Source organism: Serinus canaria, chromosome 3 (genome assembly GCF_022539315.1).
Source record: "Serinus canaria isolate serCan28SL12 chromosome 3, serCan2020, whole genome shotgun sequence".
Classification (NCBI taxonomy): domain Eukaryota; kingdom Metazoa; phylum Chordata; class Aves; order Passeriformes; family Fringillidae; genus Serinus; species Serinus canaria.
Window position 1 is genome coordinate 762,759 of NC_066316.1, and position 23,601 is coordinate 786,359.

General features: G+C 42.5%; 1 protein-coding gene across 7 annotated transcripts in view; it reads right to left on the minus strand.

Moving 5' to 3' along the window:
* Positions 1-1,053: 1,053 nt before the first annotated feature.
* Positions 1,054-23,601, minus strand: part of PLCB4 (phospholipase C beta 4) — a 185,577-nt gene continuing 163,029 nt past the window's right edge. For 5 of the 7 annotated variants that reach the window (XM_050972619.1, XM_030235819.2, XM_050972616.1 and 2 more), the window contains 8 exons: positions 23,466-23,581; positions 19,653-19,728; positions 14,117-14,292; positions 9,516-9,617; positions 8,338-8,395; positions 7,789-7,875; positions 5,715-5,751; positions 1,055-2,983 (listed from right to left, as the gene is read on the minus strand). In XM_050972619.1, the coding sequence (XP_050828576.1) occupies positions 2,895-2,983; positions 5,715-5,751; positions 7,789-7,875; positions 8,338-8,395; positions 9,516-9,617; positions 14,117-14,292; positions 19,653-19,728; positions 23,466-23,581 (741 nt within the window). In that variant the 3' untranslated portion in view covers positions 1,055-2,894. Of the gene's footprint in view, positions 2,984-5,714; positions 5,752-7,788; positions 7,876-8,337; positions 8,396-9,515; positions 9,618-14,116; positions 14,293-19,652; positions 19,729-23,465; positions 23,582-23,601 lie in introns of all 7 variants that reach the window. The other 2 variants (XM_050972618.1, XM_030235820.2) reach the window with 2 other exon arrangements.

Sequence of the window (23,601 nt, forward strand, 5' to 3'; positions counted from 1 at the left end):
TATCAGCCCGGCAGGGAATGACATTTTAAACTGCTTTAACTCAGTATCAATGTTCAAATTGATTAGCCTATTTCATCTCAATGGAAATTCTCACCTCATTACATTAGCGGCCAAACTCCAAATAATTTTTGAATCAAATACTGCTTAAACAGTATTTCAAAACACTTAGCTGACAAAATTCATCACTTAATTTCAAATTACTGCCTGCATTTTATGCTAAATTGTCAGTGGATGAAATAGGTAACAGTGTGGGGAGCAGAGCCTGGCAGCTGAGGTCTCCTACTTCAGTTTCACAGAAGCCCATTTTCCTGTCTGAATTGATGGATGTCTTGCTGCTGGCTGAGCAGGGAGCACAGTCTCAGACAGAGGTTCTGGACAGTATTTCCTGTCTTTCCAAAACCTGTGTTTTCCCCTCAGGGGATGGGATGCTCACCAAGGAATTAAATAGGCAGGTCTGATCTTCTCAGGGACATGCCCTCCATTCCCAGTGGTTTCTTTAGCAGGGCTTTCCAGCCAGGCTCTACATGAGCTTAAGATGCTTCACCATCCAGGTCTCTCCATACCTGGTCTGTCATTTGCTCCTCCTTACAGGCTAAAAACCAGTGCAGTAGGCAACAGTGTACAATTCCAGATCACAGCACTGTCTCCACCAGCTGTATTTCAGAGGACATTTTTCATTAAAAGAAAAATCACCATAAAAATCCTGTCCAGCATGCTCTGAAAACATTTCTGCTTCCAGTTCCATCCAGGACCTGAGCCAGGCTTAGAGAGTGGCTCTCAGTACACAACTTGTCTTTTAAAACATTATAAAGGACCAGGAGCTTCACAGGCAGTGGCATCAGAATGGGAATTCTGAATACTCATCACAAGTCTGCTCAAACCCTGCTTTAAACACCTAAAGATTCACTGACCTCTGTCTCAGTTGCTGCTACACTGCACTCAGCTTGCTGCATTTCCAGTTTGGGCTGCTGCACTCCACTGGGGCAGTTCTCTAGTGCTGCACAATGCTTCTATCACTTACATAAAATAAAAAAAAAAGAAAGACTCTGACTAAATAAGCTGTGATAGAAATATATTTACACTATGCACATTTTTACAGGAAATACAACTTGCTAAAAATCTGCAATAACACCACCACCCTGCAATTCACTGCAGTCAAAACTAAAGGATTTGAATTTTTAAGGTTTTTATTAGAGAAGTTGAAAGTTTCATCTCAGGACCGACAATAACATAATTATCTCTCTTCATTTATTCTGTTTATAGGAATATGTAGAATTTGTTTGTACAAGCATATACAACAAAGTAATTGGTGCTTAGTACATTGAAATCAGAAATCTGATTTGTTCTAAACTACCAGTTTTCCATGCAGTCGTCTTTGAATTGGCAGCATGGACAAATTTCAAGCCGAATGCTTACATGCATTGTTTTGCAATATAACTACAGCAAGCTCTGGAAACATGCAAATTAACACATTAGCAAATTGTTTTTATATCTAATGGACATAAAAAGGTTATTCCTGATATGAAATTCTGAAAATCTGCATAAATACTTCTGTGTAAAATTAAATTAGTTATGTACTTCTCTTTTACTACAAGTATCAAGAATGCCCACGTAATTAATATACACACATATATATAGAGACCTTGTAATGCTAAAAGTCTTTGTAATTAATCAAACAATATTCTGTGCCATACATTTACTCAGTATTTACCAGCTAGTAGCATGACTGTGGTCATATAGTAGGCATGACAGCCTTAGTAGCATTTGTATCACATGCAAACATACTCTTAGCATTTCTGTTTACTAATTTTATCACGTAGCAACATGTATGTGATTTTCTACAATGTTGTGTTTCCCAAGAGTATAAATACTTTTTACATTTTCACAGTTACAAACTCTTTTGCCAAAAGCCATTTAAACAATCTTTTAAGTTACAATGAACGGTCGTATCCGGGATCTGCAACAACAGGATCAAAATGCAATTTCTATACAAGCAATGTAGGATGTAAACTTTTCTTAAAGTGCCTAATACGTAATTCCTTAGAGCACTGATCAGTTTTGGCACGAATACACTGTATTTCCCTCAGGTTATCCACTGCAGTGACTTCTACAGGATACTGGCTCCCCTCAGAATTGATAGAGTTGATATGGCACTTGTGAATGACATCGTTAGGCTGCAGAAATACCTTGTCAAGCTACTGCTGCAGCTGATGAATTTGGCCGATGACTTTGTGCACGCTGTACTTTTGAATATACGCAGTTACCTTTCAACTGCCTGCTGTCTGCTGCCTGAAAAAACCCCATTTAAATAGCATTTAAAATCAAACTCTACTCCTTACTATCCTAATTATTACTTGGCATAAGGTCCTTTCAGTGGGCTCCGGGGACATTAGGTGCGGAGCATCTGACAAGGCGTGGCCTGGCGGGGTCTGGCAGCGCGGGGCTTCTGCACAGCACATCACACATGAGAACACAAATGGGAAATTACACCACTCGAGCTACAGCTTTGCTGCCATCTGAGATGATGCTAAAGGTATCTCCTGTGTTTTGAGGCTCTGACCCTGGGATTCTGATGCAGGCAAGGTGCCTGGTGAGATACAGAAAGAAAAACAGGATGGGGTTTAAAAAGCTCTCTTTGTCTTCGGGTCGGGGTTTTTCTGAACAAAGGAAATTCTTATGGAAATCCAACAAAGGAAATTCAGTGCCCAGTGTTAAAAAAGAAACAATGCAAACCTTAAGACTTGGTGGTCCGTAGCTACCCTTGATATATTAAGAACAAAAAAAGCCAAACCGAACCCCTGCCAAAACCAAACTAAACCAAAAGCCCACTCTTCAACCTCAGCAGTGTTATTTTGAATTTTGCTCTCATTTTAAGGATGCTGTGCTCTCCAACTTCAATTTGCTTGTTGAGGCTTTAAACCACTGTTGCTGGCCTGCGATCCATCTCTGCTTCCAGCTTCACCATCTGCTGCATCTCCTTTGCCTGCAACCCAAAATAACCGCATGAAGTATTGCATTAGACCTTTTGCTCCCAATGAAGCACGTTCCACATGAGAGTGTCTGAGTGAAACACAGGCAAAGCACACTGAAGGGACAGGTAACAACATTATTTTTACACCCCTCATCCCCCCACCCCACATCACTCTGTTTTCAAAACTGGATGTAATCCATACATCTACAAATTCTTAGGAAATTTTTTTTATTCTATTCTGGGAGTCGTGGATTGACTTTCTAAAGAAGTGTGTGATAAAATGCAGAACCCCAATTTTGAGGAAGAAGTTAGGCAGATGCCAATTTTTTTTTCAGGTGGGAAATGTCTGGGAATGTATTCTTACTGCTGTTGTGAGAGTACTGTAATGTGTTAATGCCTGAAATTCATCCATGATCTGCTCTTGTTTCTTTCATAAAGACAAGGAATGACAAAAAGCCAACAGTGTAACATCTCCCTTGCAGTAGGCAAGATTTTTAAAGCAGCATTTTTAAAAAATGTGTATTTTTAAAAAATAGTTTTTCTCTGACCTGGAGATCCTCATGATTACAGAGGGGGTGTTTTTCACCTGAGGATTAGAGCACTGCTATGTGCTCCATGGGATTACACACCCTGAATCCACCTGAAACTGTATCCAACTGCATTATGCAAAACCCAGCAATGACTACATGCCAGACCTCACTATAAACTCTGCCTGCCTCGGGCTCTGCAGGCAGAGTTAAAGCTCTGTGTGTAAATAGTGACTGGCCTGGGAATCCCCTCTCAGAGGGCACTTTTTAAATTCCCTTCCTTTCTCTCTCAGACACATGGAGGCACATTCTCTTCTCCTGTTATCATATGTTGGTTTGAAACTCTGCAGTTTAAAGGAACTGTGAGTCAGCATCTCCATTCTCCTTGGGGGTTCTCAATCTGGGGAGTTATTTAAATCCATACCCCAAGGACCCTGGATAAATTGACCCTGAGGGCAATCTAACCCATCTATACAATCAAACTCAGGAGCATCAGGACAAGTTTTAGGAAGAGACAAGCCAAGCGCTATTTTCTTTGGTGTAATTGCTGTATTATCCATCATGCAGGGGAAAATGGTTAGGGGACTTGATTGATTTAAACTCTATTGCCCCAGAAGTTGTAAAAGTTGCTTAGACAGGGAGCTTTGCTATACAAGCTGCCACTTAAGGAGTCACCTATTCTGGATGTGCAAACACATTTGCACAGGTGAAAATGGGCAGATGTAGGTCTAAAGTAATGAGGGTGCACTTCTATTCCTTTTCAAGGTAAATGCAGATTTATACAGATGTGACATACCTGCCTTCTTGAAAAATCTAGCCCTGCACTTGCTTAATCATCCTTATCATCTTCTTGGGGAAAAAAGTAATTATGATAACAGCAAAGCAACCATCATAAGTATGATTAAAAATTAATTGACATTCTCCATTTAAATGACTTAAAAAGCTTGAAAGTAATGAAGAAATAATTTTAACATGAAAATATGGAAACATAATAAATAAATCAATATGGACAACCTCTTCTGAAATGGTGGCTGGATTTTGCCTGTGTGTGAAATGAAACATCCAAAAAGAACAAAACCTGGTGTTTTTCTCTCAGTGACTCACACATTTCACGTTTCAGGCTTGTGACTTGACTACAGGCACAGTGTCCTATAAATATTCTGCGTCCCAGTGTACTGTGTATGGAATTCTTGTAGAGAACCTGGCTTCAAAGACCACATTAACATCTAGCAAAGGAGCAGGATCTCGTCTGTGCCATTCTGAGGCTGGGTCAGAGAGTGTATTCCAATGGGAACATGCCAGCCCAACGGGACAAGCCTCTGGAACCTGCAGTGGATCCATGGAGTCAGGGGCAGCCAAGGGACTCTGCTTTCAGGGGGCTCCCTACTGAGATCTCACACAAGCTAGGAAACACATACAGTAAAAAAAAAATATATTTTTTTCCCTAGCCCAATGAGAGATTTTTTCATTATTATATGTCCATACATAAATGTTATTACAGTGGGTGCTGTCAGTAGTGCAGGATGTGATCAGTTCAAAGAGTAATTCAGATCAGGCAGTGCTGCACAAGGGGATGCTCCAGCCCAGTGCAGCTCCTTCCCTTGGAAACACAGGGGTTAACAGGGATTTCTTGGAGTAACGATTATTTAGGAAGCCACAGCAGCACAGCCACATCATAAAGTGTAATTGCCAGAGCTTGTAACAATTTGGAATTGGAAGTGAATTTTAAAGTGCTCTTCCACAGACACTAGGAAGCTATTTCCAGCCATCTATTCTATATTTGGCTGTTCTTAGCCTGGAATTACTTATTTTATTACCATACTGAGATATGTGGACGCTCTTTGTCTGACTATCAGCATTAGCACTTAATCATATGTGTGTTAACACTAAAATACTTTTCTTAGATCAACAGACACTCTCACAGACACAATTTAGAACTCTAAGCAGATCTTCCAGTAACAGCAGCTAATGCACAAGTTAATCTCTAAATATTTCCTCTGCGCATCACTGTTCATATTCATCTGAATTTCAGCACAAATACTGCTAATATTGTGGCAGGCTCAAATATCTGTGTGCAAACAAGATTAGCACCGTGCTCACTGTGTCAATGGCACTTCCCAATGGTTGCACTTACAAGGAGGGCTCCAATGATAATGATTTAATTTAGAAGGAAAGCACACTGAAATAATAGTTTGCTTATTATACGTCCATCCTACCTTGTGTTTGAGACACTGCATGACAGGATTTCAAAAGCTGTTTGTACAAAAATAAAAATGTCAAAATCGAGTAATACAACAAGAAGCAAATTAAATGAATGAAAACTGAAGTGAGATTGAAAAATTAATGCAAGAAAAACATACATAAAACAAAACAAATTTAAATTCACAACACTTTGTATTGAAGGCTGTTTCCACCCATAATTCTACTTTTCTCCATTGTATATTTGTATGAAAATTTTCTTGCCTTGTTCGATTGGGAAAAAAAAGTGCTTCAAAATCCACATTAAGCAAACACCCCCTGGATTCAACTAACTTCCATACATCAGTGTCTATAACAGTGATTCCAGAGCCAGCTGGGGGTTGCACTGGTGCACTTTTGGGGCTACAAGGAAATGGTCCAAACAGCATATATGGAAAGATATGCTCTGGTGGATCAAATCAGAGTGAGTTAAAAAGCTGTAAAGGACAACTCCTGGGGTGGAGGCCCCCACAAGCCCACACAGGAGTGATAACCAGCACATGGAGGAGCTTATTCCATTTAATACCTGATGATTTATCTGACTTAAATGGCAAATGAGCAAGCTGATGTAGGCTGCTGCCATGCCTCAGCTGCAGAGCTGCAAGCCCAGCTGAGGATGTATCTGATTGCTCAAAGAGGTGACCCTTCAGTGACTCACTCTTATCCCAGCTCCCTTACACTGAACATGGTTATCACATCATGGTCAAAAGTACAATCAGAATCATTCTCTCCTCTCCTTATGTATTTTAAAAAAATGATCCAAAGCTCTCTGAGGCCAGTGGAAAGAAAGAACTGATAACACCATAGCTCTGGATCAAGCCCATCATATTTTTGGCAGCTATCACAGTGACACTACAGATCTGCCATGACCAAAACACCTCCCCCAGGTCCTGCCCCTCCCAGGTCCTGCCCCCTGCCTTTAGAGGCTGCTCAGGAGCAGACTGACAGCCAGATCCATTTGTGCTGGATGTTGGAGATGGCATCTACAGCAATCCTGTGAGGGATGGGAGTGGGACTCGTGGTCGTTGCCCAGGGGGAGGTGCAGTGATCAGCAGAGCTGTGCTGGGGCTCGGTGCTGGCAGCCACCTGAGATCTCAGAGTGCTGTCATCCCCTGCAAGTTACCAGGCTGCAGCTTTGGGGCTCTCTCCTGACAGTGGAGAGACTTGATTTGCCTGTTCTATTCCCTTCCCTACAAATTAAAGCAAGATAGCTTTAATTTGTACTATGGTGTCTTCCAGAGAGTTCAACTTCTGAACATTTACCAAAGAAGTGAGTACATAGCCCTTAACAGTAGTGGGTATTAAATGCTCTCCTTCTCTCTCACTCACTGAACTGCTGGGTATATTCCCCTTGCAGTTTACATTTTTAAGTGCAGTACTGCAAGTCCATGCAATTATTCCAGCTCTTCTGGCTCAACCTTTCAACAAGGGAACTGCTCAGAACATAGTGTTGCTTCCACCAGAAATAAGATTAGAATTTCCTTTCCTTGCCAAGTAGTTTTTCAATTAAAAAAAAAAAAAAGGAGCTTATAAACTAGCAGAAAATAACAAGGTATTTTAATTAGGAAAGGGTGTACTAGTACAGATAAAACTCCCCATGCTACTGTAGATCTCTAGAATTCAGTCCAAACTCACTGTCTCGGAGTTCAGAGATGCTCTGGGCACGTTCCTCCTCTAATTTTTCAATCAGTACTAGAAACGTAAGTTCCAAAATGAAGTAAACCGACTCGCTCGAGTTACTTTTGGGGAGTAATTAAAATGGATATGCTGGGTCCTTAATGACTGTCCTATCTGGCTAAGGACTATCAGTGTGGCTGAGCAGCTGAAAGGGCACTCTGGCTGAGGAGTTCAGCTCCCACAGCTCAGCTGAAACAAACCTGCTGCTCTATCATCATTTAAGTCACCTCTTCATTTTGACTCCCAAAGTAGGGAGTGATTAGGAAAAAGTCCCCATTTTGGTAAGGACTCACATTCAGAAGGATTCCACTCAGCCTGACTCTGCTTACTGTTTTCTCTAGCTTGCTTTTCTCCTAAGCCTTTAAAACAAGATACCTGCTCATTCTGCTTCTCCAAGACTTCTAAGTGCTCAAGTTGAACTTTTTTCAACTGGTCCATTTCCTTTGACTGCTTCATCGCCAGCTGTAATTGAGAGAAAACAATGGGGGGGAGAATATAACACATTATTAACAAGTAAAATAAAAACCTGCTTGAAAGATACACACATGCATGCTGTCTTGCCCCATTTAGGTGGCATAAAACATCACAGAAGGCCTAGTATATTGCCCAAACTTAATAAAAGCTTAACATTATTATATTATTAATTAATAGATATAATTAATAGATACATATTATACATATTGCACATAATACACAGACTTGGCAAAGACACAGGAATGAACAGTAATTCTGTTAATTCAAAATTGCTTTGTCTTGTATAGATGTCAGATCTTTTATTCTACAAGTATGTGCAACAAAGCAAAGACAAAAATCTACAAAAGCTGGATTCTCAACACAGAATGAGAATCTTTTTCATTCTCTCAACAGAGGAATGAAAAAGAACATCCAGAAGCAGTGCCCAGTGACATTCAAGGTTATAGTTACCCTTTTTCTCTCTTCCAGGAACTTTTTTGTGTTGCTGCTGTTCAGTTCTCGGACTCGCCTGAAAAAATGAAAATGTTCTCCATGAAGACTCACTGGGAAAAAAAGAAACCCAAAAGCTGCAACAGAGAAAATCACAAACTCTTCAGGTGTATTTTGTTTTCTGATTATCTGTACCAGGTGGAACTAATGGCAAATTGTACACTCCTCTGGCTACAGAACTTTACACTTAGAGATTTCCAAGTATATTGGCAGTATGACTGAAGGCTTGAGTGCTGTGAATGAAGTTTGCTTTTTCCTCACTCAAGAGCGGTGGTCAAAACTTAAAAAAAATCGTTTAATAATTTGTGCATCCCTTGCTGCACGCTGCTGTCAGTTTTGGTATATAAAAAGGGCTGTGTGTCTTAAGAGTGGCAATGGAAAAAATCATCCAATGATCATAAGCGAAGTTACTCTTATCAATACTGCAGGCTTCTTAAAGCTATTTATGCAAAAATATAAATATGCTATTAATAGTTACACAGCATAACTCAAGTGTCTCTGCCTAAGATTTCTGCCATGACAGAGAACAGAAATAGTTCAAACAGTTGATTCAGCCCACAAACCAGAATTGCTTTCAGATCTGGGAGCACACTGACCTGGGAGTCATTAGTGAGGTCTGACACAACAAAGCAAACAGTTACCGAGGGCTCTGACAGCTCCTCCTCCTCATGTGCAGCACTCAAGGGACTTGGCTCAGGCTGTGGGACCAAAATAGCCCAGTGCCAAGGAGGGGATGTAAAAAAGGAAAGAACGAGCCAGATGGCAAGGCCAAAGTGAAGGGGAAACCCCAAAGGCTTATAGGACATCATACTGTAGATTCTGCTTTTACTCCCTTCTCAGTCAGGCCCTCATCTCACTGAAAAAGCAAAAAAAAATAATGGTCTTGAAGTACAATAATTAAAATTTAATAGTGTGATTGGACCTACTCCAGTCAGTCAGAGATGATCAGGGCATCAGAGTTATTAATGGATAAATATGAGAAAATCACATTTGTTCCTAAAAGAGTCATCTAAAAATTTATCCAGCGCAATCTTTAGACCTTCATTCCCACCCACAAAAGCATGGTTTTAATGGAATTAATCCACAGCTTCCCTGTCAGCTTTGGCAGCATTCTTCCCTTCTCAGGAAGGGACACTCACCTCTCCCTCTCAGCTTTGTTTTTGATGGATTTGTCCTGGCTAATGGCTTTGCTGTTCTCCATGGATATTTTAGCCTGGTTGGCACGCATCTCCTTGCTTTCCCTGGGCAAAAGCAAACACAGTCATTAATGCCTGAGGTGCAACTGCTGTGGAGGCTGGTTCCTCTACACTGAGGTTACTTTTTCCTTGAAGTGTTAAGGAAGAAGGAACAAACAACACTAAAATTCCCTTCCTTTGGGTACAACTAACACAGTTTGAGCAGGCATCCAGAAATCTCCAGTTATTCCAGAGAATATTATTTTCAAAGCATTTTCACACTCTGAATATTGTAAAAGGGTATAAAATACTCTCTTTTCTCCCTATTATATGTTGTCCTAGTACAAGCTACTATCAAAAATGCAGTTTGTCTTTTACAACTGCCTTAAAAATGTACGAATCCTGCGCTCAGAAGGTAACAGCAGAATCAACAGTAACAATGTTTGCTAGTTGTGGTATGAGCTGACACTCTTCCTTTTAGAGCTTCTACTTTGGGCCTGTGGGCCTGAAAAGGGGGGTCTAGGCCATGGGCAGGCTTGTGTTTGGTTTCTCCTACTGGATCAGTGAACCTTTTAGCCTTTCCTGTGAAAAGAGAGAGCTTTTTAAAAATTTTTATTAAAGAACTGTGGTGCCTTTTTTTTTTCTTTTCCCTCCAAGAGTTCATACGGTTGAACATTTCCTGGATACAGATTTAAAAGCAGTGGCATCACAGCAAAAATTAGTCTGGGTTCTAAAAAAATATGATGTGTTGAAAACATATTTCACTCCAACAATCCTTTCTTCAAATAAAAGCTTTTATTTTCCTCACTGAAATTGAAGTGATTTTCAAACACACTGTCTTAAGAGGAGTGCTGAAATAATTTATTTTGATTACTGTGCTGAAGGATATGAAAAAAGTCAGTGTAGGTGTTCAAACTGACTTCGCCTGTTTGCATCAGATACAGCTTTAGAGTGGAAGAAGGTAAGAGGATTAGAGAACTACTGTGCATCACTGATGAGTTAGAAATGAGGCACTGGCCATGGAGGTGGCTGACAGGGCCAACACATCAGCAAAAACACTCTCCTCCCACGGGCAGTGGTGATTCCTGGAACTGCAAGAAGTGGATAAGCCAGGATGGTAAAGAAAAGAAAAAAGGATTCTGAAAAACATGGCACTGCAAGATTTAGCTGCTGATTCCCACTGAGTCATAGTGACTGCACCTCTGAGATTTATACAAACATGTCTTTTGAAGGGATACTTAACTTTCAGCATGAAAGTCTATCCTTGGAATTTATATATATATTTAGATGACATCAAAGTGCATTAACATGTCATTTTCTGACACCAGTATTGTTTGAATAAATAGAAATCTCTTACTCTATTAAAAAAAACCCACCACACAATTTCTCTCTCTCTCTCTTTCTCAGGTTATTTTATCTGGAGTACATAATGCTTGTGAATAACAGCCTCGTGTCCCCAACTCCTGACCTGCTGCAGGATCACCACCTCCAGATCAGCCAAGGGAACTCAGTCTGGGGAGGCAGGGGGCTCAGCACCCCTGCAGCTCAAACAGCTTCAGGTTTTTAGCAGTATCTGCTGCCTTCTGCTTTGTTTTTAAATGAGCCCAAAGCACAGACAGAAATTGCTTTTTGTGCTGCCACGGAGGGAAAGCACCTTTCCTACAGCAGGCATCATTTGAGATTATTGATCTCTGCTACAGCCCTGTGCCCTCTGCTGTGATATCCTACTGACTGCCCAGCTCAGAGAGAGGGAAGAGGTGAGCACAGCCTGCTGAGAGCCTGCCCCACTCCCACGCTGCCCTCACACAGATCCCCTTGCTCCTCTGGATGGACCTGAATGGCCTCTAGAGATAAGGACGTGTCTTCCTACACACAATGTATTACATTAAAAAGTTTACAAATTATCAAGTGTGATGCCTTTTTGGGGCATTATTATTCACATTTCAATATTTCACAGTCCAAATTCTTCTGAAATATTCATACATTCAGACACAGTCTTAAATTTGTTTGTAACAGCAAAGTTCCCTGTCTGCACATAATTCCCAAATAAGCAGAAACACACTAAATAGCAATGAATAAAGCAGAAAGAATATTGAAGGTTATTACTCCTGGGGCAGATGAACAAAGAAGCTTCTTGATTTTTATCAGGATGTAAATTAGTACCTTTAAACACAGAGCAATACATGGACTGAACACAAATGATTTCTAGTAAGAAAGCAAAATCCATTGCTAAGAATGTAAGAATCATATACAAGAAATGACAGGGATGTTTAAACAGCATACAGATACAGAAATTCTAAACCCAAAGATTAAAACTATGAGAAAAAAGCTTTTTAAAAAATTTAAGTTTTTCCTTCGTGTATATATACTGGTAGGCTGAAATGACAGCTTCTAGCAAAGTTAAGAGAACATGCAACTATGCATGGAAAAGAAAACAAAACAATTACTTTTACAGGCCATATATTAGGAAATCACCTTCCAAGCTTTCTGATGAATTTCAATTAGAATGGACAAAAAGACTCAAAAAAAAGAAAGTGATGTGGTTTCCTGGGCTGATACTGCCAAGTATGACTTAGAGGTACAGAACCAAGGACTGCACCTCTGGCTAATTATGAACTTGTATAATAATTTAAGAGTTTGCAGACTTCCTATTTGACTGGATATGTTTTGCAGGACAGCTTGAAGAGATGGGTTAACACAGAGATTAACATAAAGATGAGCTCACGACAAGCCTTTTGCTGGGACAATTCTCTGCTGGATGAAAAGCTTGCAGCTCCCAGCATGTGTTCTCTCTGACGCAGAGACACGCTGCTTCTTCACTCAGGAATTTAAAAAATCATTCCAATTCCTTCTTCAAATGTGATCTGGTTTATTTCTTTTCCCCCCATGATTTTTATGTGAAAGGTGCTGAAGATAATTACATATAAATATATATATTTTGTGTACACACATATTTTATGTCCATATGCTTTTAGGCTGCTTCAGATAGGAGAACATAGGATAAAAAAATCATTTTTAGCACTGTGACTATAATGTGCATTTATTTGATTTCAAATAGGCAGGATGGTTGATTACAAAAGCATTAGTGTCATGTAGCATCTTCTGTGTGATTATAGCAAGATATTTTATGAAGATAACACATCAGTCTAATGTAGCTTATCCTGCAGCCCCTTTTGACCTCCCTTCTCATGGATCTTTCTTATAGCCAGCAGTGCTATAAACACGAGAACCCAGCTGACAGCAACTCCAAAGGATATTTCTGTATTTTATACTTCTTGGTTTCCAGCCTCCAAACTGAGGTTCCTGGGTAAAGTCAATGCAAACTACAAATGCCTCATCACCCCTGCTGCCTTTAAGGAGGTTCAGATGATCTAAATCAGCTAAGAAGCCCATTCCTACATCTACCTGTTGGAGGTTAGAATCTTCCTTTTTTTTTCTTTCTCTCAGGGAATTTTGTCCCATTTGTTGCTAAGAAACGATAATGACCGGGTACCTAAGAGAAACAAAATAAATGGCCAAGGTGGGGGAAGGATGCAGGTGTACTCTCCGAGCTGAGGGGCTTTCTTTTGGAGGGCAGAGGTAGTGGGAGATTTGGCCAGGGGTGAGGCTGGGCTCAGCTCCCCTGGCTGGCAGGATCCAAGGGGAGATGCTGCGGTTGCTGTGGGGAGAATTCGCCATCACTGTGGGGTTCTGATCCTACGGTATTCTCCTGCCGTGAGCGAGGCGCTGCTCCTAAGAGCAGCTCTTCCACTGGGACCTTATTAACACCCACCCTCACTGAAGGGATCCTCACCCTCTCAGGGGAAATCCTGGACCCTCAGTCCCTTGCCTCCCTGAGGGAGCCTCTCTGGGCCGTGTTCGGGAGCCAGGCCGCCACTGCCCGACCGCGCCGTTCCTCTGCCCCTGCCCCCGGGAGTTTTCTCCACACTGTAACCCCACACCCCGGCTCCTGCTGGAGCTGCAGAGTTTCTGCTACATCTCCCGTGTCCCCGTGGGGCCTGCTGGCCCCCGCCCTCCCAGCTCCGCTCCGAGGTTCCCCTCAGCCCCGTCGCTGCCCAGCCCGGCCGCCATCGCCGCCTGAGGGAGACGCGGCCGAGCCGCGGCGCCCCCTGCTGGAGGGGGAGTCTCCGCCCCCGCCCGGCCGGCAGCCAGCAGCGCCCCTGGTGGCCGCGCCCGGAACTGCAGCGCAGGGAAAGCGCCCGCGGCCGGGCTCTGCTCTGGGGCTGCTGGTTTGTCTGTCTGTCCGTCCATCTGTCTGTCTGTCCTGTTACACACTGTAAAGAACTGCTGCTCCTTTTCCCTCAGCTCTGCCTGACAGCCCCGTGATTTCAGAGTTATAATAATTCCAAGAGAAGGGGGTCACATTTTCCATTCCGAGAGGTTCTTGCCTTCCCTGGCAGACACGTCTTTCACCAGGACACTACCTAAAACCTTGCATGGCTGCTTCTTCCACTTTACCCTGCACTCACCCAGTGCTTTTGGAGCTGTCAATGCAAAACACTACAGCATTACACAGAGCACACCTAAACCAAGCGCTCGTTATCAGGCAGCACTGCCCTGCTCACCTGTCATGGGAGAATTTCAGCTGCTGGGTTTGCTGTTCGTGAGCATTAATGAGCAGTTTCTTCAGCAGTTCGCACTGCTGGTTCAGGTGCAGGTCACGGATTTCTTGCTCCTCGGCGCTGTGCGTATTGATCATCTCGGACCACTCCTTGGTGTGCTGAGCCACGATCTCTTTGACCTGCAGGGAGGTAACACCAGCCCTGTTAGAGGCTCCAGGCAGAGCAACTCCTCCTGCTGCTGCAGGTGATGAAAAGACAAGCATAAAGAACGCAACTAAACTGTGAAAAATGAAGTTGCACAAATGAAGCTGCTTCACAGATAGCAAAGCCACTGAGGGCACTGCTGGGTGGGTATAAAAACAATGGAAACCAAACCCTACTATTAAGACACTATTACCTAAAGTGCCCTGAATAGAGTGGCTGAATAAATAGGCTCTTCACTGTATTACCATTGTTTTAATACCTTCTCTAACAGCAAGCTAATAATAAAACAGCTTCACGCTTTTGTTGCCAAGATAAATATATGTATTGAAATACTGAACTGAACAATGGAAAAACCTAGTGAGCAGGATTTCTCTGAGGGCTTAAAGATAGCCTTTGATTTTGTGGAGACAGTTTCACAAACACAGAGCATTTACAGAGAAATCCTGTATTTAGCACAACCTGAATGTGAAGATGGGCTACCTATCTTTGTTTTATAGTCATTAAGTCAGCAGGGAATCTGACAAGTATTCTTCTCTTGCTTATCTCCCAAGCCTCACAAGAATAATGAGATTAAAGTTTTGGAATGTTCCCAAGAGACAGTATTAAGCAGCCTAAATCACCAAAGTTGTTATTATAATATCTCGCGCTCATTGATTTCAAAAAGAAGCTAATAGAAAGATACGTTTTAATAACCTTTAATGATTATCTTTGGGTATTTTGACATGCTATCCTACTTCTCCATAAATGGTATACAAAATGTGCCTCTGAATAAATCCATCTTCAGGTAAACGTTTCAACTACAACCAACAACATCTGGGTCATCTTCCATGAAAGCAAACTCGATCCTTTTTGACAAAAATTGCCACCACTTTGCTTAGAAAGTGAGAGAATGGTGAGAAAATGCAAGTGAGAGAATTATGCAAACTCCAGCTAAATATTTTAGCTGGGGTTTGCATAACGAAGAACAGATTGTCTTGCACACAGTGGTGAAGGTGAAAAAGGTGGAGATTTTATCAGCCCCAGTCTCCCCTCTGCCCTGGAGAGGCTCCTCTGAAGGGCCTCCCACCTAAAGCTCGTGTTGCCCGATAAAGAAAGGCTCTAATGAAACAAAGAAGTGAGTAATTCTGGAGCAGAGCAGGATGACTACCACTACCTGAAAGCCAGATTTGCACTGAACTACAGCTAAATGGTGGTCTCATACCAAAACAGGTACAAGCAGCTGACAGAGAGCAACCTGGAGTTTTCTGCAGAAAACAACAAAAGCCTTTTGAGGCAGAAGTTGGTATGACTAACATAAGCCCAAACTGATCAGGGTGCTTAAGAGTCAGTGTGCCTCCAGCAAAATGAGCCATGCTTCTTTTTGTGCCCGTGGGGAAGTGAACAGCTCAGCCCAGAGCCTGTCAGCCATGAAATGATATAAGGGATGGGGTGCCATTTGTGGGAGTAGTGCTTTTAATAAGGTGCTCATCAGCACTGCCTTCAGAGCCTGAAAAACAAGGATTCCGTTTTAAAATGAGAACAAATAAATGCTTGGATGCTGTGAAGGAAGAAAAATGAACTTTTCAGAGGGGTTTTTCAGAGATTGAGGGGCAGACACTCCAGCTCACCCACAGCACCACCTAAGGCACTTTAGTCTGGGCCAAGCTCAGCCCACGCTCCTGGTACTGCTGATGTGAAAATGTGGGCAGTCCAAAGCAGGATTTACCACCCTCACACTCTCTGGAAATGCCCCTCTCACATCTCCAGGGCCTCAAGCACCAAGACACTTGAGCTAGGTTGTAGGAATCTCCTCTCAACAGTGACCTCATCTGGCTTACCCACCCCCAGGGGGACCGAGGATGGACTTGGGAGAGCTAAAAGCCGTGGCTGAAGGGCTTAGGAAAACACATTCCTTACTTATTTTCAATACAGAGTTCCAGATGGAATCAGCTCCATCCACAATTTGAATTCAAACTGGTGCAGGCAGATCAGCCCAAAACGCTGGGTGTAATTTGGAGCACAGCAGCAAAGGGACTGTGCCCTCAGAAAACTCCCACAGTCACAGAAATTGTCAGATTTCCAAAAGACAAGTGCTGTTATGTGGCCCAGGCAGCAGGAGGCCGTGTTCACCACCACCACAGGCATTCCAGTAAACAAATGTTTGCTTTTATTGCAGAGAAAATGCAAAATGAACTTTGCACAGAAAGAGAAGCATGACAATAATCTGGTGAAATAGATAGTGGAAGCCACGGTGGAAGTGAGCGTTTTGTGACTTAATTGTAGAGAGTTTACAAAACAAACACAGAGGAAAAAGACTCAAGGGCTCATTGCAAATGAATAATGAGACAATTGTTTTTAAATGGTGAATTTTATAAACCACAGGGGAGCCTGAAGGCAGGAATTCTGAATCTCAGGTACACTGATACCACAGGATCATATAATACCTCATAGAATGATTGAGTCCAACTCCCAAAGACAAAGTGACAGTGTGGTAATACTTAGATAAAGCATTTAATCTAAGAAGGAGGGAATAATCAGAAGAACACCCTGCTTGTGTTTGTGGACAGATGTGCTATGATGTGCTGCTAATTCCAGAAGCAGCAGGCAGTCTAAGAAGCAGGTACACCTCCTTGTAAAACAAACTTTCCTGTGAAGCATGAAATATGAAAGAGAACCTTTCTTTTCTTCCCTCTCCACCAAGGCAGAAGTCTCATTTCAGGTACAGCAAGATATAACCTGGGAGAAGGATGCAAGGGATGTGCCAAACACCAGTCACAAGACTTTAAACACCCAATTTGATTCAGATCCTGAAGAACTTAAAACTCGTGGCCATTAAACCATCTGATACCCAGCTCTGCTGCAGATCTGTGAAATGCTTCAAAGTCCAGCTGTGGTAGATACAGACAGCATCCCTGCTTTCCCCCAGTTTATTAGCAGCATATATTTAATTTTCACTGGGCTGTGCTCTTGTCCTACTTTCTGCTCTTAAGGCAGTGTTGCTTGTCCTAAAGGATAGGAAGAATAACCATGAGCTTCCTTCTCTCCTTGCTGCTCTGCAGCCTGACTTTGTAAGCCTGTCCTTCCATCTGCTCCTACACCAGGCCTAAGAGACTAATTAAATCCTGACCAGGAACCTTCTTTTGCACAGCATACATGCAAGAAGTTTGTTTAGTCACTAAGTTCAAGCAGGAATGATCTTTGAAGTAATCTTTCCCTTTCTTCTTTTCATCCTCTGCCCTCCTGATATTGGCACCTACTTTCCTAATGCAGGCAAGTCATTTGCATTTGCTGGGTTAATTGTGTGGGAAGCACAGGCTGGGACATTCAGATTTCACTTCAATATTTTATGTCAGGCTCGGGCTGGATGTTTCCTCATGGCAGGAGGAGCTTTGGAGATGAAAAGGTCTCTTTGGTGCTCAAGGTGTCTGCAGGCACACTGTGGCACAGAGCTGTAATTAAAGATGAATTATGTTCCAATCTGATATATCAAAGTTAGTGGGCCAAATGCTGAGAAATGCTGAACAACTGTTAATTAATCAAACTCCCACTATATCAGTGTAATGCATTCAGCATCTCAGAATTTAATCTAATTTAATTGCTCCTACCTTCATCTAAGATAAGAGTTAATTTCCCTATGGTCTTGAGCACCGTTCTCCAACCTGTTGCTTGCAAACTTTGGAATGATCTCCAGGAACAACTCAAGGGCCCACACACAGAGCAGGTGAAACAAAAGAGGTTGGTAAATAATCTGGGCAATATTGATGGAACCACAGCGAGCAGGACACTGAAAATCATTAGAGGAATCCTCAGAGGGGGATGACTTGCAGAGGAGTTTTTTGGGAATTATCCAGTAATCAGAAACGTGAAATTTCAAGTCTTATATTGAAGTCTTACATTTCAACTCTTACATTTAAGTCTCCTTTCAAAATGTCATCCTAAAACCTGACATGGGAGTGGACAAAAAAAAAAATCAATCTTTTTTTTCCAGGTATGGATTAAATTAAAGGGAACCATTTTGAAAGCAGGATTTTGAAAGGAACAGGGCTCAGAAACGGAATATATTCGTGGAAAGGGAGAACATGAGTCACATTTATTGGATTTGGAAGATTAATGAACATTTGGATGTTCCTTGTGTACAAATGACACCTAACTCCAGACTATGAGTGATTCAGGTGAGAGAGAGATCAGAGCAAATAAATTTCTGTGTAATGTAATTTCAAATGAGTTTTGGAGCTTATGTCTGGATGATTGGGAGCCAGTGCTCCTGAGAGAGTTTGTTTCTCTAAGAGAGGAATGAATTTTTTTGGTTTTTGACTTAACAAGTTTCTTTTGTTGAAGGAAAGGGTTCTGGACTTTTGGAAGGGAAGAAGATAGAGGGATAAGAGAGTCCTTTAGGTTTGTTCCTGGGGGGGTTTGCCACATCTACAGCTGAGAGGGGAGCAAGAAAGCAAACCCTGTTTAGAAAATGAGGACCTTCTCCCCATGAAATAATAAAACCAGAGAATAAAGTTCAAGGCAGGCCGGATAAAAATTAACTTGTTCTAGCCCCAAAGATGTGACTGTGTGTATTTTCTGGTCCTGTCTGATTCTTTCCACAGGCCTCAGCTTTTACTGGGGGCAGTCTCCAGGACTGCCCTCCCTCCAGCTGGTTTTGTACATGGGTGAGCTCCTGGAGTCCCTGCCACCTCCAGTGTGGACAGCCTGCAAAACCTGTCAGCAAGTCCTGCATAAGCCTTCCAAAGGGAGCCAGTGGCACAGCAGGGGGACAGAAGGACAGAGGAAACAGCTGTGAGCAAGTCCAGGGGAGCCAGGAGCTGGAGAACAGCTTATCCAAATCAGCTGAGGCTGAGTCCCAGGGCACTGGTACCCCCCAGCACCTCGGAGAAAACAGAGCCACGAAGCCATGGGAAAGAAACAAAACAAAACAACACCAGGAACAGGAAGGCATTGGTGCAAGAGCAACCTCATTCCCTAAGAAACTGACTACCAAGGCAAGGCAACAATGATGGAAATGAACAGAAACTTCTTTCTGTGTGTATTTTGGGAATGTGTTTAGCATCCAAATTTCATATAACACATATTCTCCTTGTTTAACTAGAGCTGACACAAATGACCAGTTTCACTTCACAAGGCATGAATATAGTGCTTTCTTCAAAAATTTCAAAACAGCAGGAAATTGACGTTGCTTTGAAAATTTTTTTAAGAAACACTTTTAGACACTCAATTACTCCCATTCTTTTCAACATGTTATTATTGCTGAAAATTATTCATATGCTTCCAAGAAAATTAACTACCACTTGGGTCTCAAAACCTCTCTTCCAGAAGTTGCATGTGTTAAAATTGGCCATTTGCTTACCTTAGATTTGTGATCTGATGTTAGTGTCTGAATTTTAATTTCTGTTTCTTTCTTCAATTCAACGCAATTACTTCCTCTAAAAAAAAAAAGAAAAATTGCAAACGTGTGCCACAAGTTAAACATCTCCCCATTCAGTCAGCACTTACTAATTAAAATGTTAATCAAAGTTGAAGTGCTGCACTGTATTGGAATGAAATTATTTCTTCTGGCAATCCATTCACAACTTACAAAATATTGTTGGATTAATGATCAGTCAATTCAAACACCACACCATTAATTCTAGATTGGCCCAGCAATTATTCTGTTGTTGAGGATGTGTCAGGCATTTCCATTTATGACACTTGGTTCCTTTTCCAGGCTTAGAATACCTTGCCAAGAGAAACCAGTTCCTGCCTGAAAACTTACAGGCCTATCCTTGCCATGATTTTAGACTGTGTTTTAGAAGTAATTTGGATACTTACACTTGGTTTGAGGCAGAGCAAACCATGCAATGTGAACCATTACCTGCCAGGGTGATGGGGGTGCACTAAATCTGGGCACCCACAGACAGTGTGGGTGTCCCTCTGGGAGAATAAGGGAATGCAAAGGAGGGGCCTGGAATGAAACAGCATTTTGAGAGAAGTCTTTGGACAGCATAGTGCCATTTCTGAGCTGGATCACCCAGCTCTGTGTCTGCACAGGACATGTTCCTTCATCAGCTGCAGCCAGCCCTGGTAAGGATGGTCATTGCTGACTGCAGGTACATTAATCCGTGTTTGCTCCAGAAAAGGAGATTTATGAAACTCTTAGCAAGTTTAAATCCTATTTTCATATCAAAGTACGGCTAAACTTATGGAAATTAGCAAAAAACATCATCATCAAACAGCACCAGGAAAGCCCTTACTCAGAATAGTGTGTCTTGTTCTCCCAAGGGCCACCAGTCATTTATTTTCTACCCAGAGCAAGGGAAATTTTGCAGATTTACAAAATTTAACACTGATTTGACACTTTGGAAGCAATCTAAACTCACAGAGAGAGGTTCTGGCCACTGTTGCCTGCACCAGCAGCTGAAAGGGAAGTGTGTCTCATAACACTGGGACCAGGGTGTGGCTGCCATGGAATATTTGGTTTGGTGATCAGCGTGAAAGACATTGATTCTCAGGTATGAATCAGACATACTTTATCCCAAAACAGCCTCATTACTTCAATCTTCAGAGTCCCAGACATCCAAGCCACCAGCTGATCCTGTCTCTGGAAACACAGCTTCCATCCTGTGCCAAGGCAGCTCCCAGGGACTTTGGGATAATGGAGAATGGCACTGTCCCCAGCTGGGGTGGCACAGCCCACTGCTGAACCATGGAATCCCAGCTGGGGACAAGCAGCCAGGGCCAGCCCAATCCAGGGTCACCTACCAAGCTCACACACTTGGATTTCTGGGCAGTCCCAATCAACCAGAAGGATCTTTATGTGCCCTGACTCCAGTTCAGAGTGGGAACACAACCATACCTATTCCCATATGCCTCTGGGATTTGTGAGCATTTCCATGACAGAAATAGCACAGGGAGCAAAATCCTGTCCATCTGTCAGTGAGTTAGCATGTGATTAAAAAATTCTACTCTGCTGAACAATATGCAGTTGGCATTTGTCACACCATGTGGCAGAAATGGACCACAAAAAAGTGCACACCAAGATCAGAAGAGAAAGCTGTCTTTGCACCTATCAAAGGCCTTTTTATCAGGAAATGATCTGACAATTTCAATATGAATGCCCTGAAATCATGTTCCACAAGCTCTCTTACAGCTTTTACTCCTTGCAAATGCTCCAGAATGATAGCCAAGGAAATGGAGCATGTCCTGCACCCACTGAACCCAGGACTCTGGATTCATCAGACCATTTAGGTTCAACCAAATCTCCAAGTGTCAACCAATGCATTCACTTTGAGCATGTCCTTTAGCACTCTGCCCAGCTGGGCTGTGCAGTAAGCACCCTGCAGAATGGGCTTTCAGGCCTCACCCTGAAGGAAGCCCTGAAAGTATTTTGCTGTGGAATTAAGAAGTGCTTTCACAGCAAGTCTGTCAGGCACTGATGCTGCTCTGGCTGTTTATCAGATGCACACAGTTAGTCTTGTAAAACTGGAAGAGCCACCAGGTGCCTGCGAGCTCTGGGGTCCATGGAAGCATGGAATTGGAGTAAGGAACAGTGTCTGGCTTTGCACTGAAACTGCTTCTGGAGTGGTCATTGCCAGCTTTATTTTTTAACTCATAACATGAAACCAGCAAAAAGGCTTTGGTGTCCATGCACTACAAAATTAAGAAAAGATGCTGCAAGTAGCCAATCAAGTGACCTCAAACTATGGACTGCTTTGATACTTGTCCCCTTTTGGGGTGATCTGGAGAGCACTGTGATCCAGGACTCCCCCATATTTACTGCACAAGGACAGCCATTTCCACCTTGAACTTCCTGGCACACCTTCCCTGGCTGTTTTATCTGGACAGGCAGAGGCACTGGCTCCTTCCCAGGCCAACAGGACACTGAGATTCTTAAATACCAGAGCTCAGGGAACCCTTTCTGCCCCCCCAATAATTATGGTGCAATGCCCAGAGCTCACTTTTCTGCCCCTGTAGGAAACAACCTGACTGTAACTAAAACTGCAGCTGTATCAGTGACCTTCTGCTGTGTTACATTCAATGAAATTGAATCAAAGCCACATTAAACTAATCAATCCTGCAGCTGTCCCCTCTCTGCTTGGAGAAGTAGTGAATTTTCTGGAAGAAGCTCCATAGATTATAAGTATTTGTGTGCTTACAGCTCTCCTGTCTCGAACAACAAAAGTGCAGCATGAACTGTGAGCTTTCAACAACTTGGTGAGGAGAATTCTCCTTACCTTGTTTACTTCTGACAGTCCTGCTTCTGCTCCTCTGGCAGTTTACAACACGTGCACTCCAAACCCCTCCACATTCCAAGTGCTTTATAAAAAAGCATTCTTGGAAGAATCCAGTGCCAAGCAGGCAGCTCTGCTCAGTATTCAGTGAGTGAGCTGCTGCCAGCTGTTGTTGCCAGATGACAACAATATGAAATTAGGAGGGACTGTTAGCATAGCTGGGTATGGAACTCAAGTAATTCCTGCTGTCTCAATGAAATTCCAGTGACACAGGGAAAGGTGGAGAGGAGAAACCAATGCCAGGTGAGCAGCAAGGCAGCAGCAGGTCCTGCCACTGAGCTCCAAACAAGAATTAGCCATTCTAGTCAAGTCATCAGCCTCTTCCAGGAACCCTTCTGGGACAAAAGAGACTCACAGAGACAATATCCCAGGCCATCAGCTTGTGGAAGTCAAAACAACTCCACCCCAGCCAAAGGAGTAAGACTCATTTATCCCAGCTGAGCATCTGTAAGCTTTTTGTCAAAAAGAAACTTCAACTGCACAGCAAAAGTTTATTATTTTCAAGAGTTCAGGATTTAAAAGGCAGCTTTTCCCCTAAAATCCAAACACTGCTACTTTCTGCTCACTAGGGCTGTTGAGGACCTTGGTCTGCTGTCACTGAACACAACACTGATATTCCCTGGGGAGTGCATGAGACCACACCAGACACAGAAATAAAATCAGAGGCAAATCCTTTGCTGTTACCCTGAAAATTCTGATAGAAGACTGGAGAAAGGCAGAGTGAGCCCAGCATTTATGGCCCATTGCTAGAGCTCATTCTCAGGCTGATGTAGGATGCTGCTTCCAGCTGCAATGCCCTTTTTTATTGAACACTTTATTCCAGGCCACAAAAGCATAAGATATTAAATCTATTTTAAGTCTAAAGAAAAATAATTAAAACAAAAAAATCTTACCCCTTCTTCTTGATTGCTTTCTCCAACATTTTCTCATATGACACCTTTTCTTTATCATACTGGGCCACTATTTTGTCAATCTGTGTGCAGTGCAACTTCTGCATGGCACTGTGCTCCTGGAAAACAGCAGGGCCTT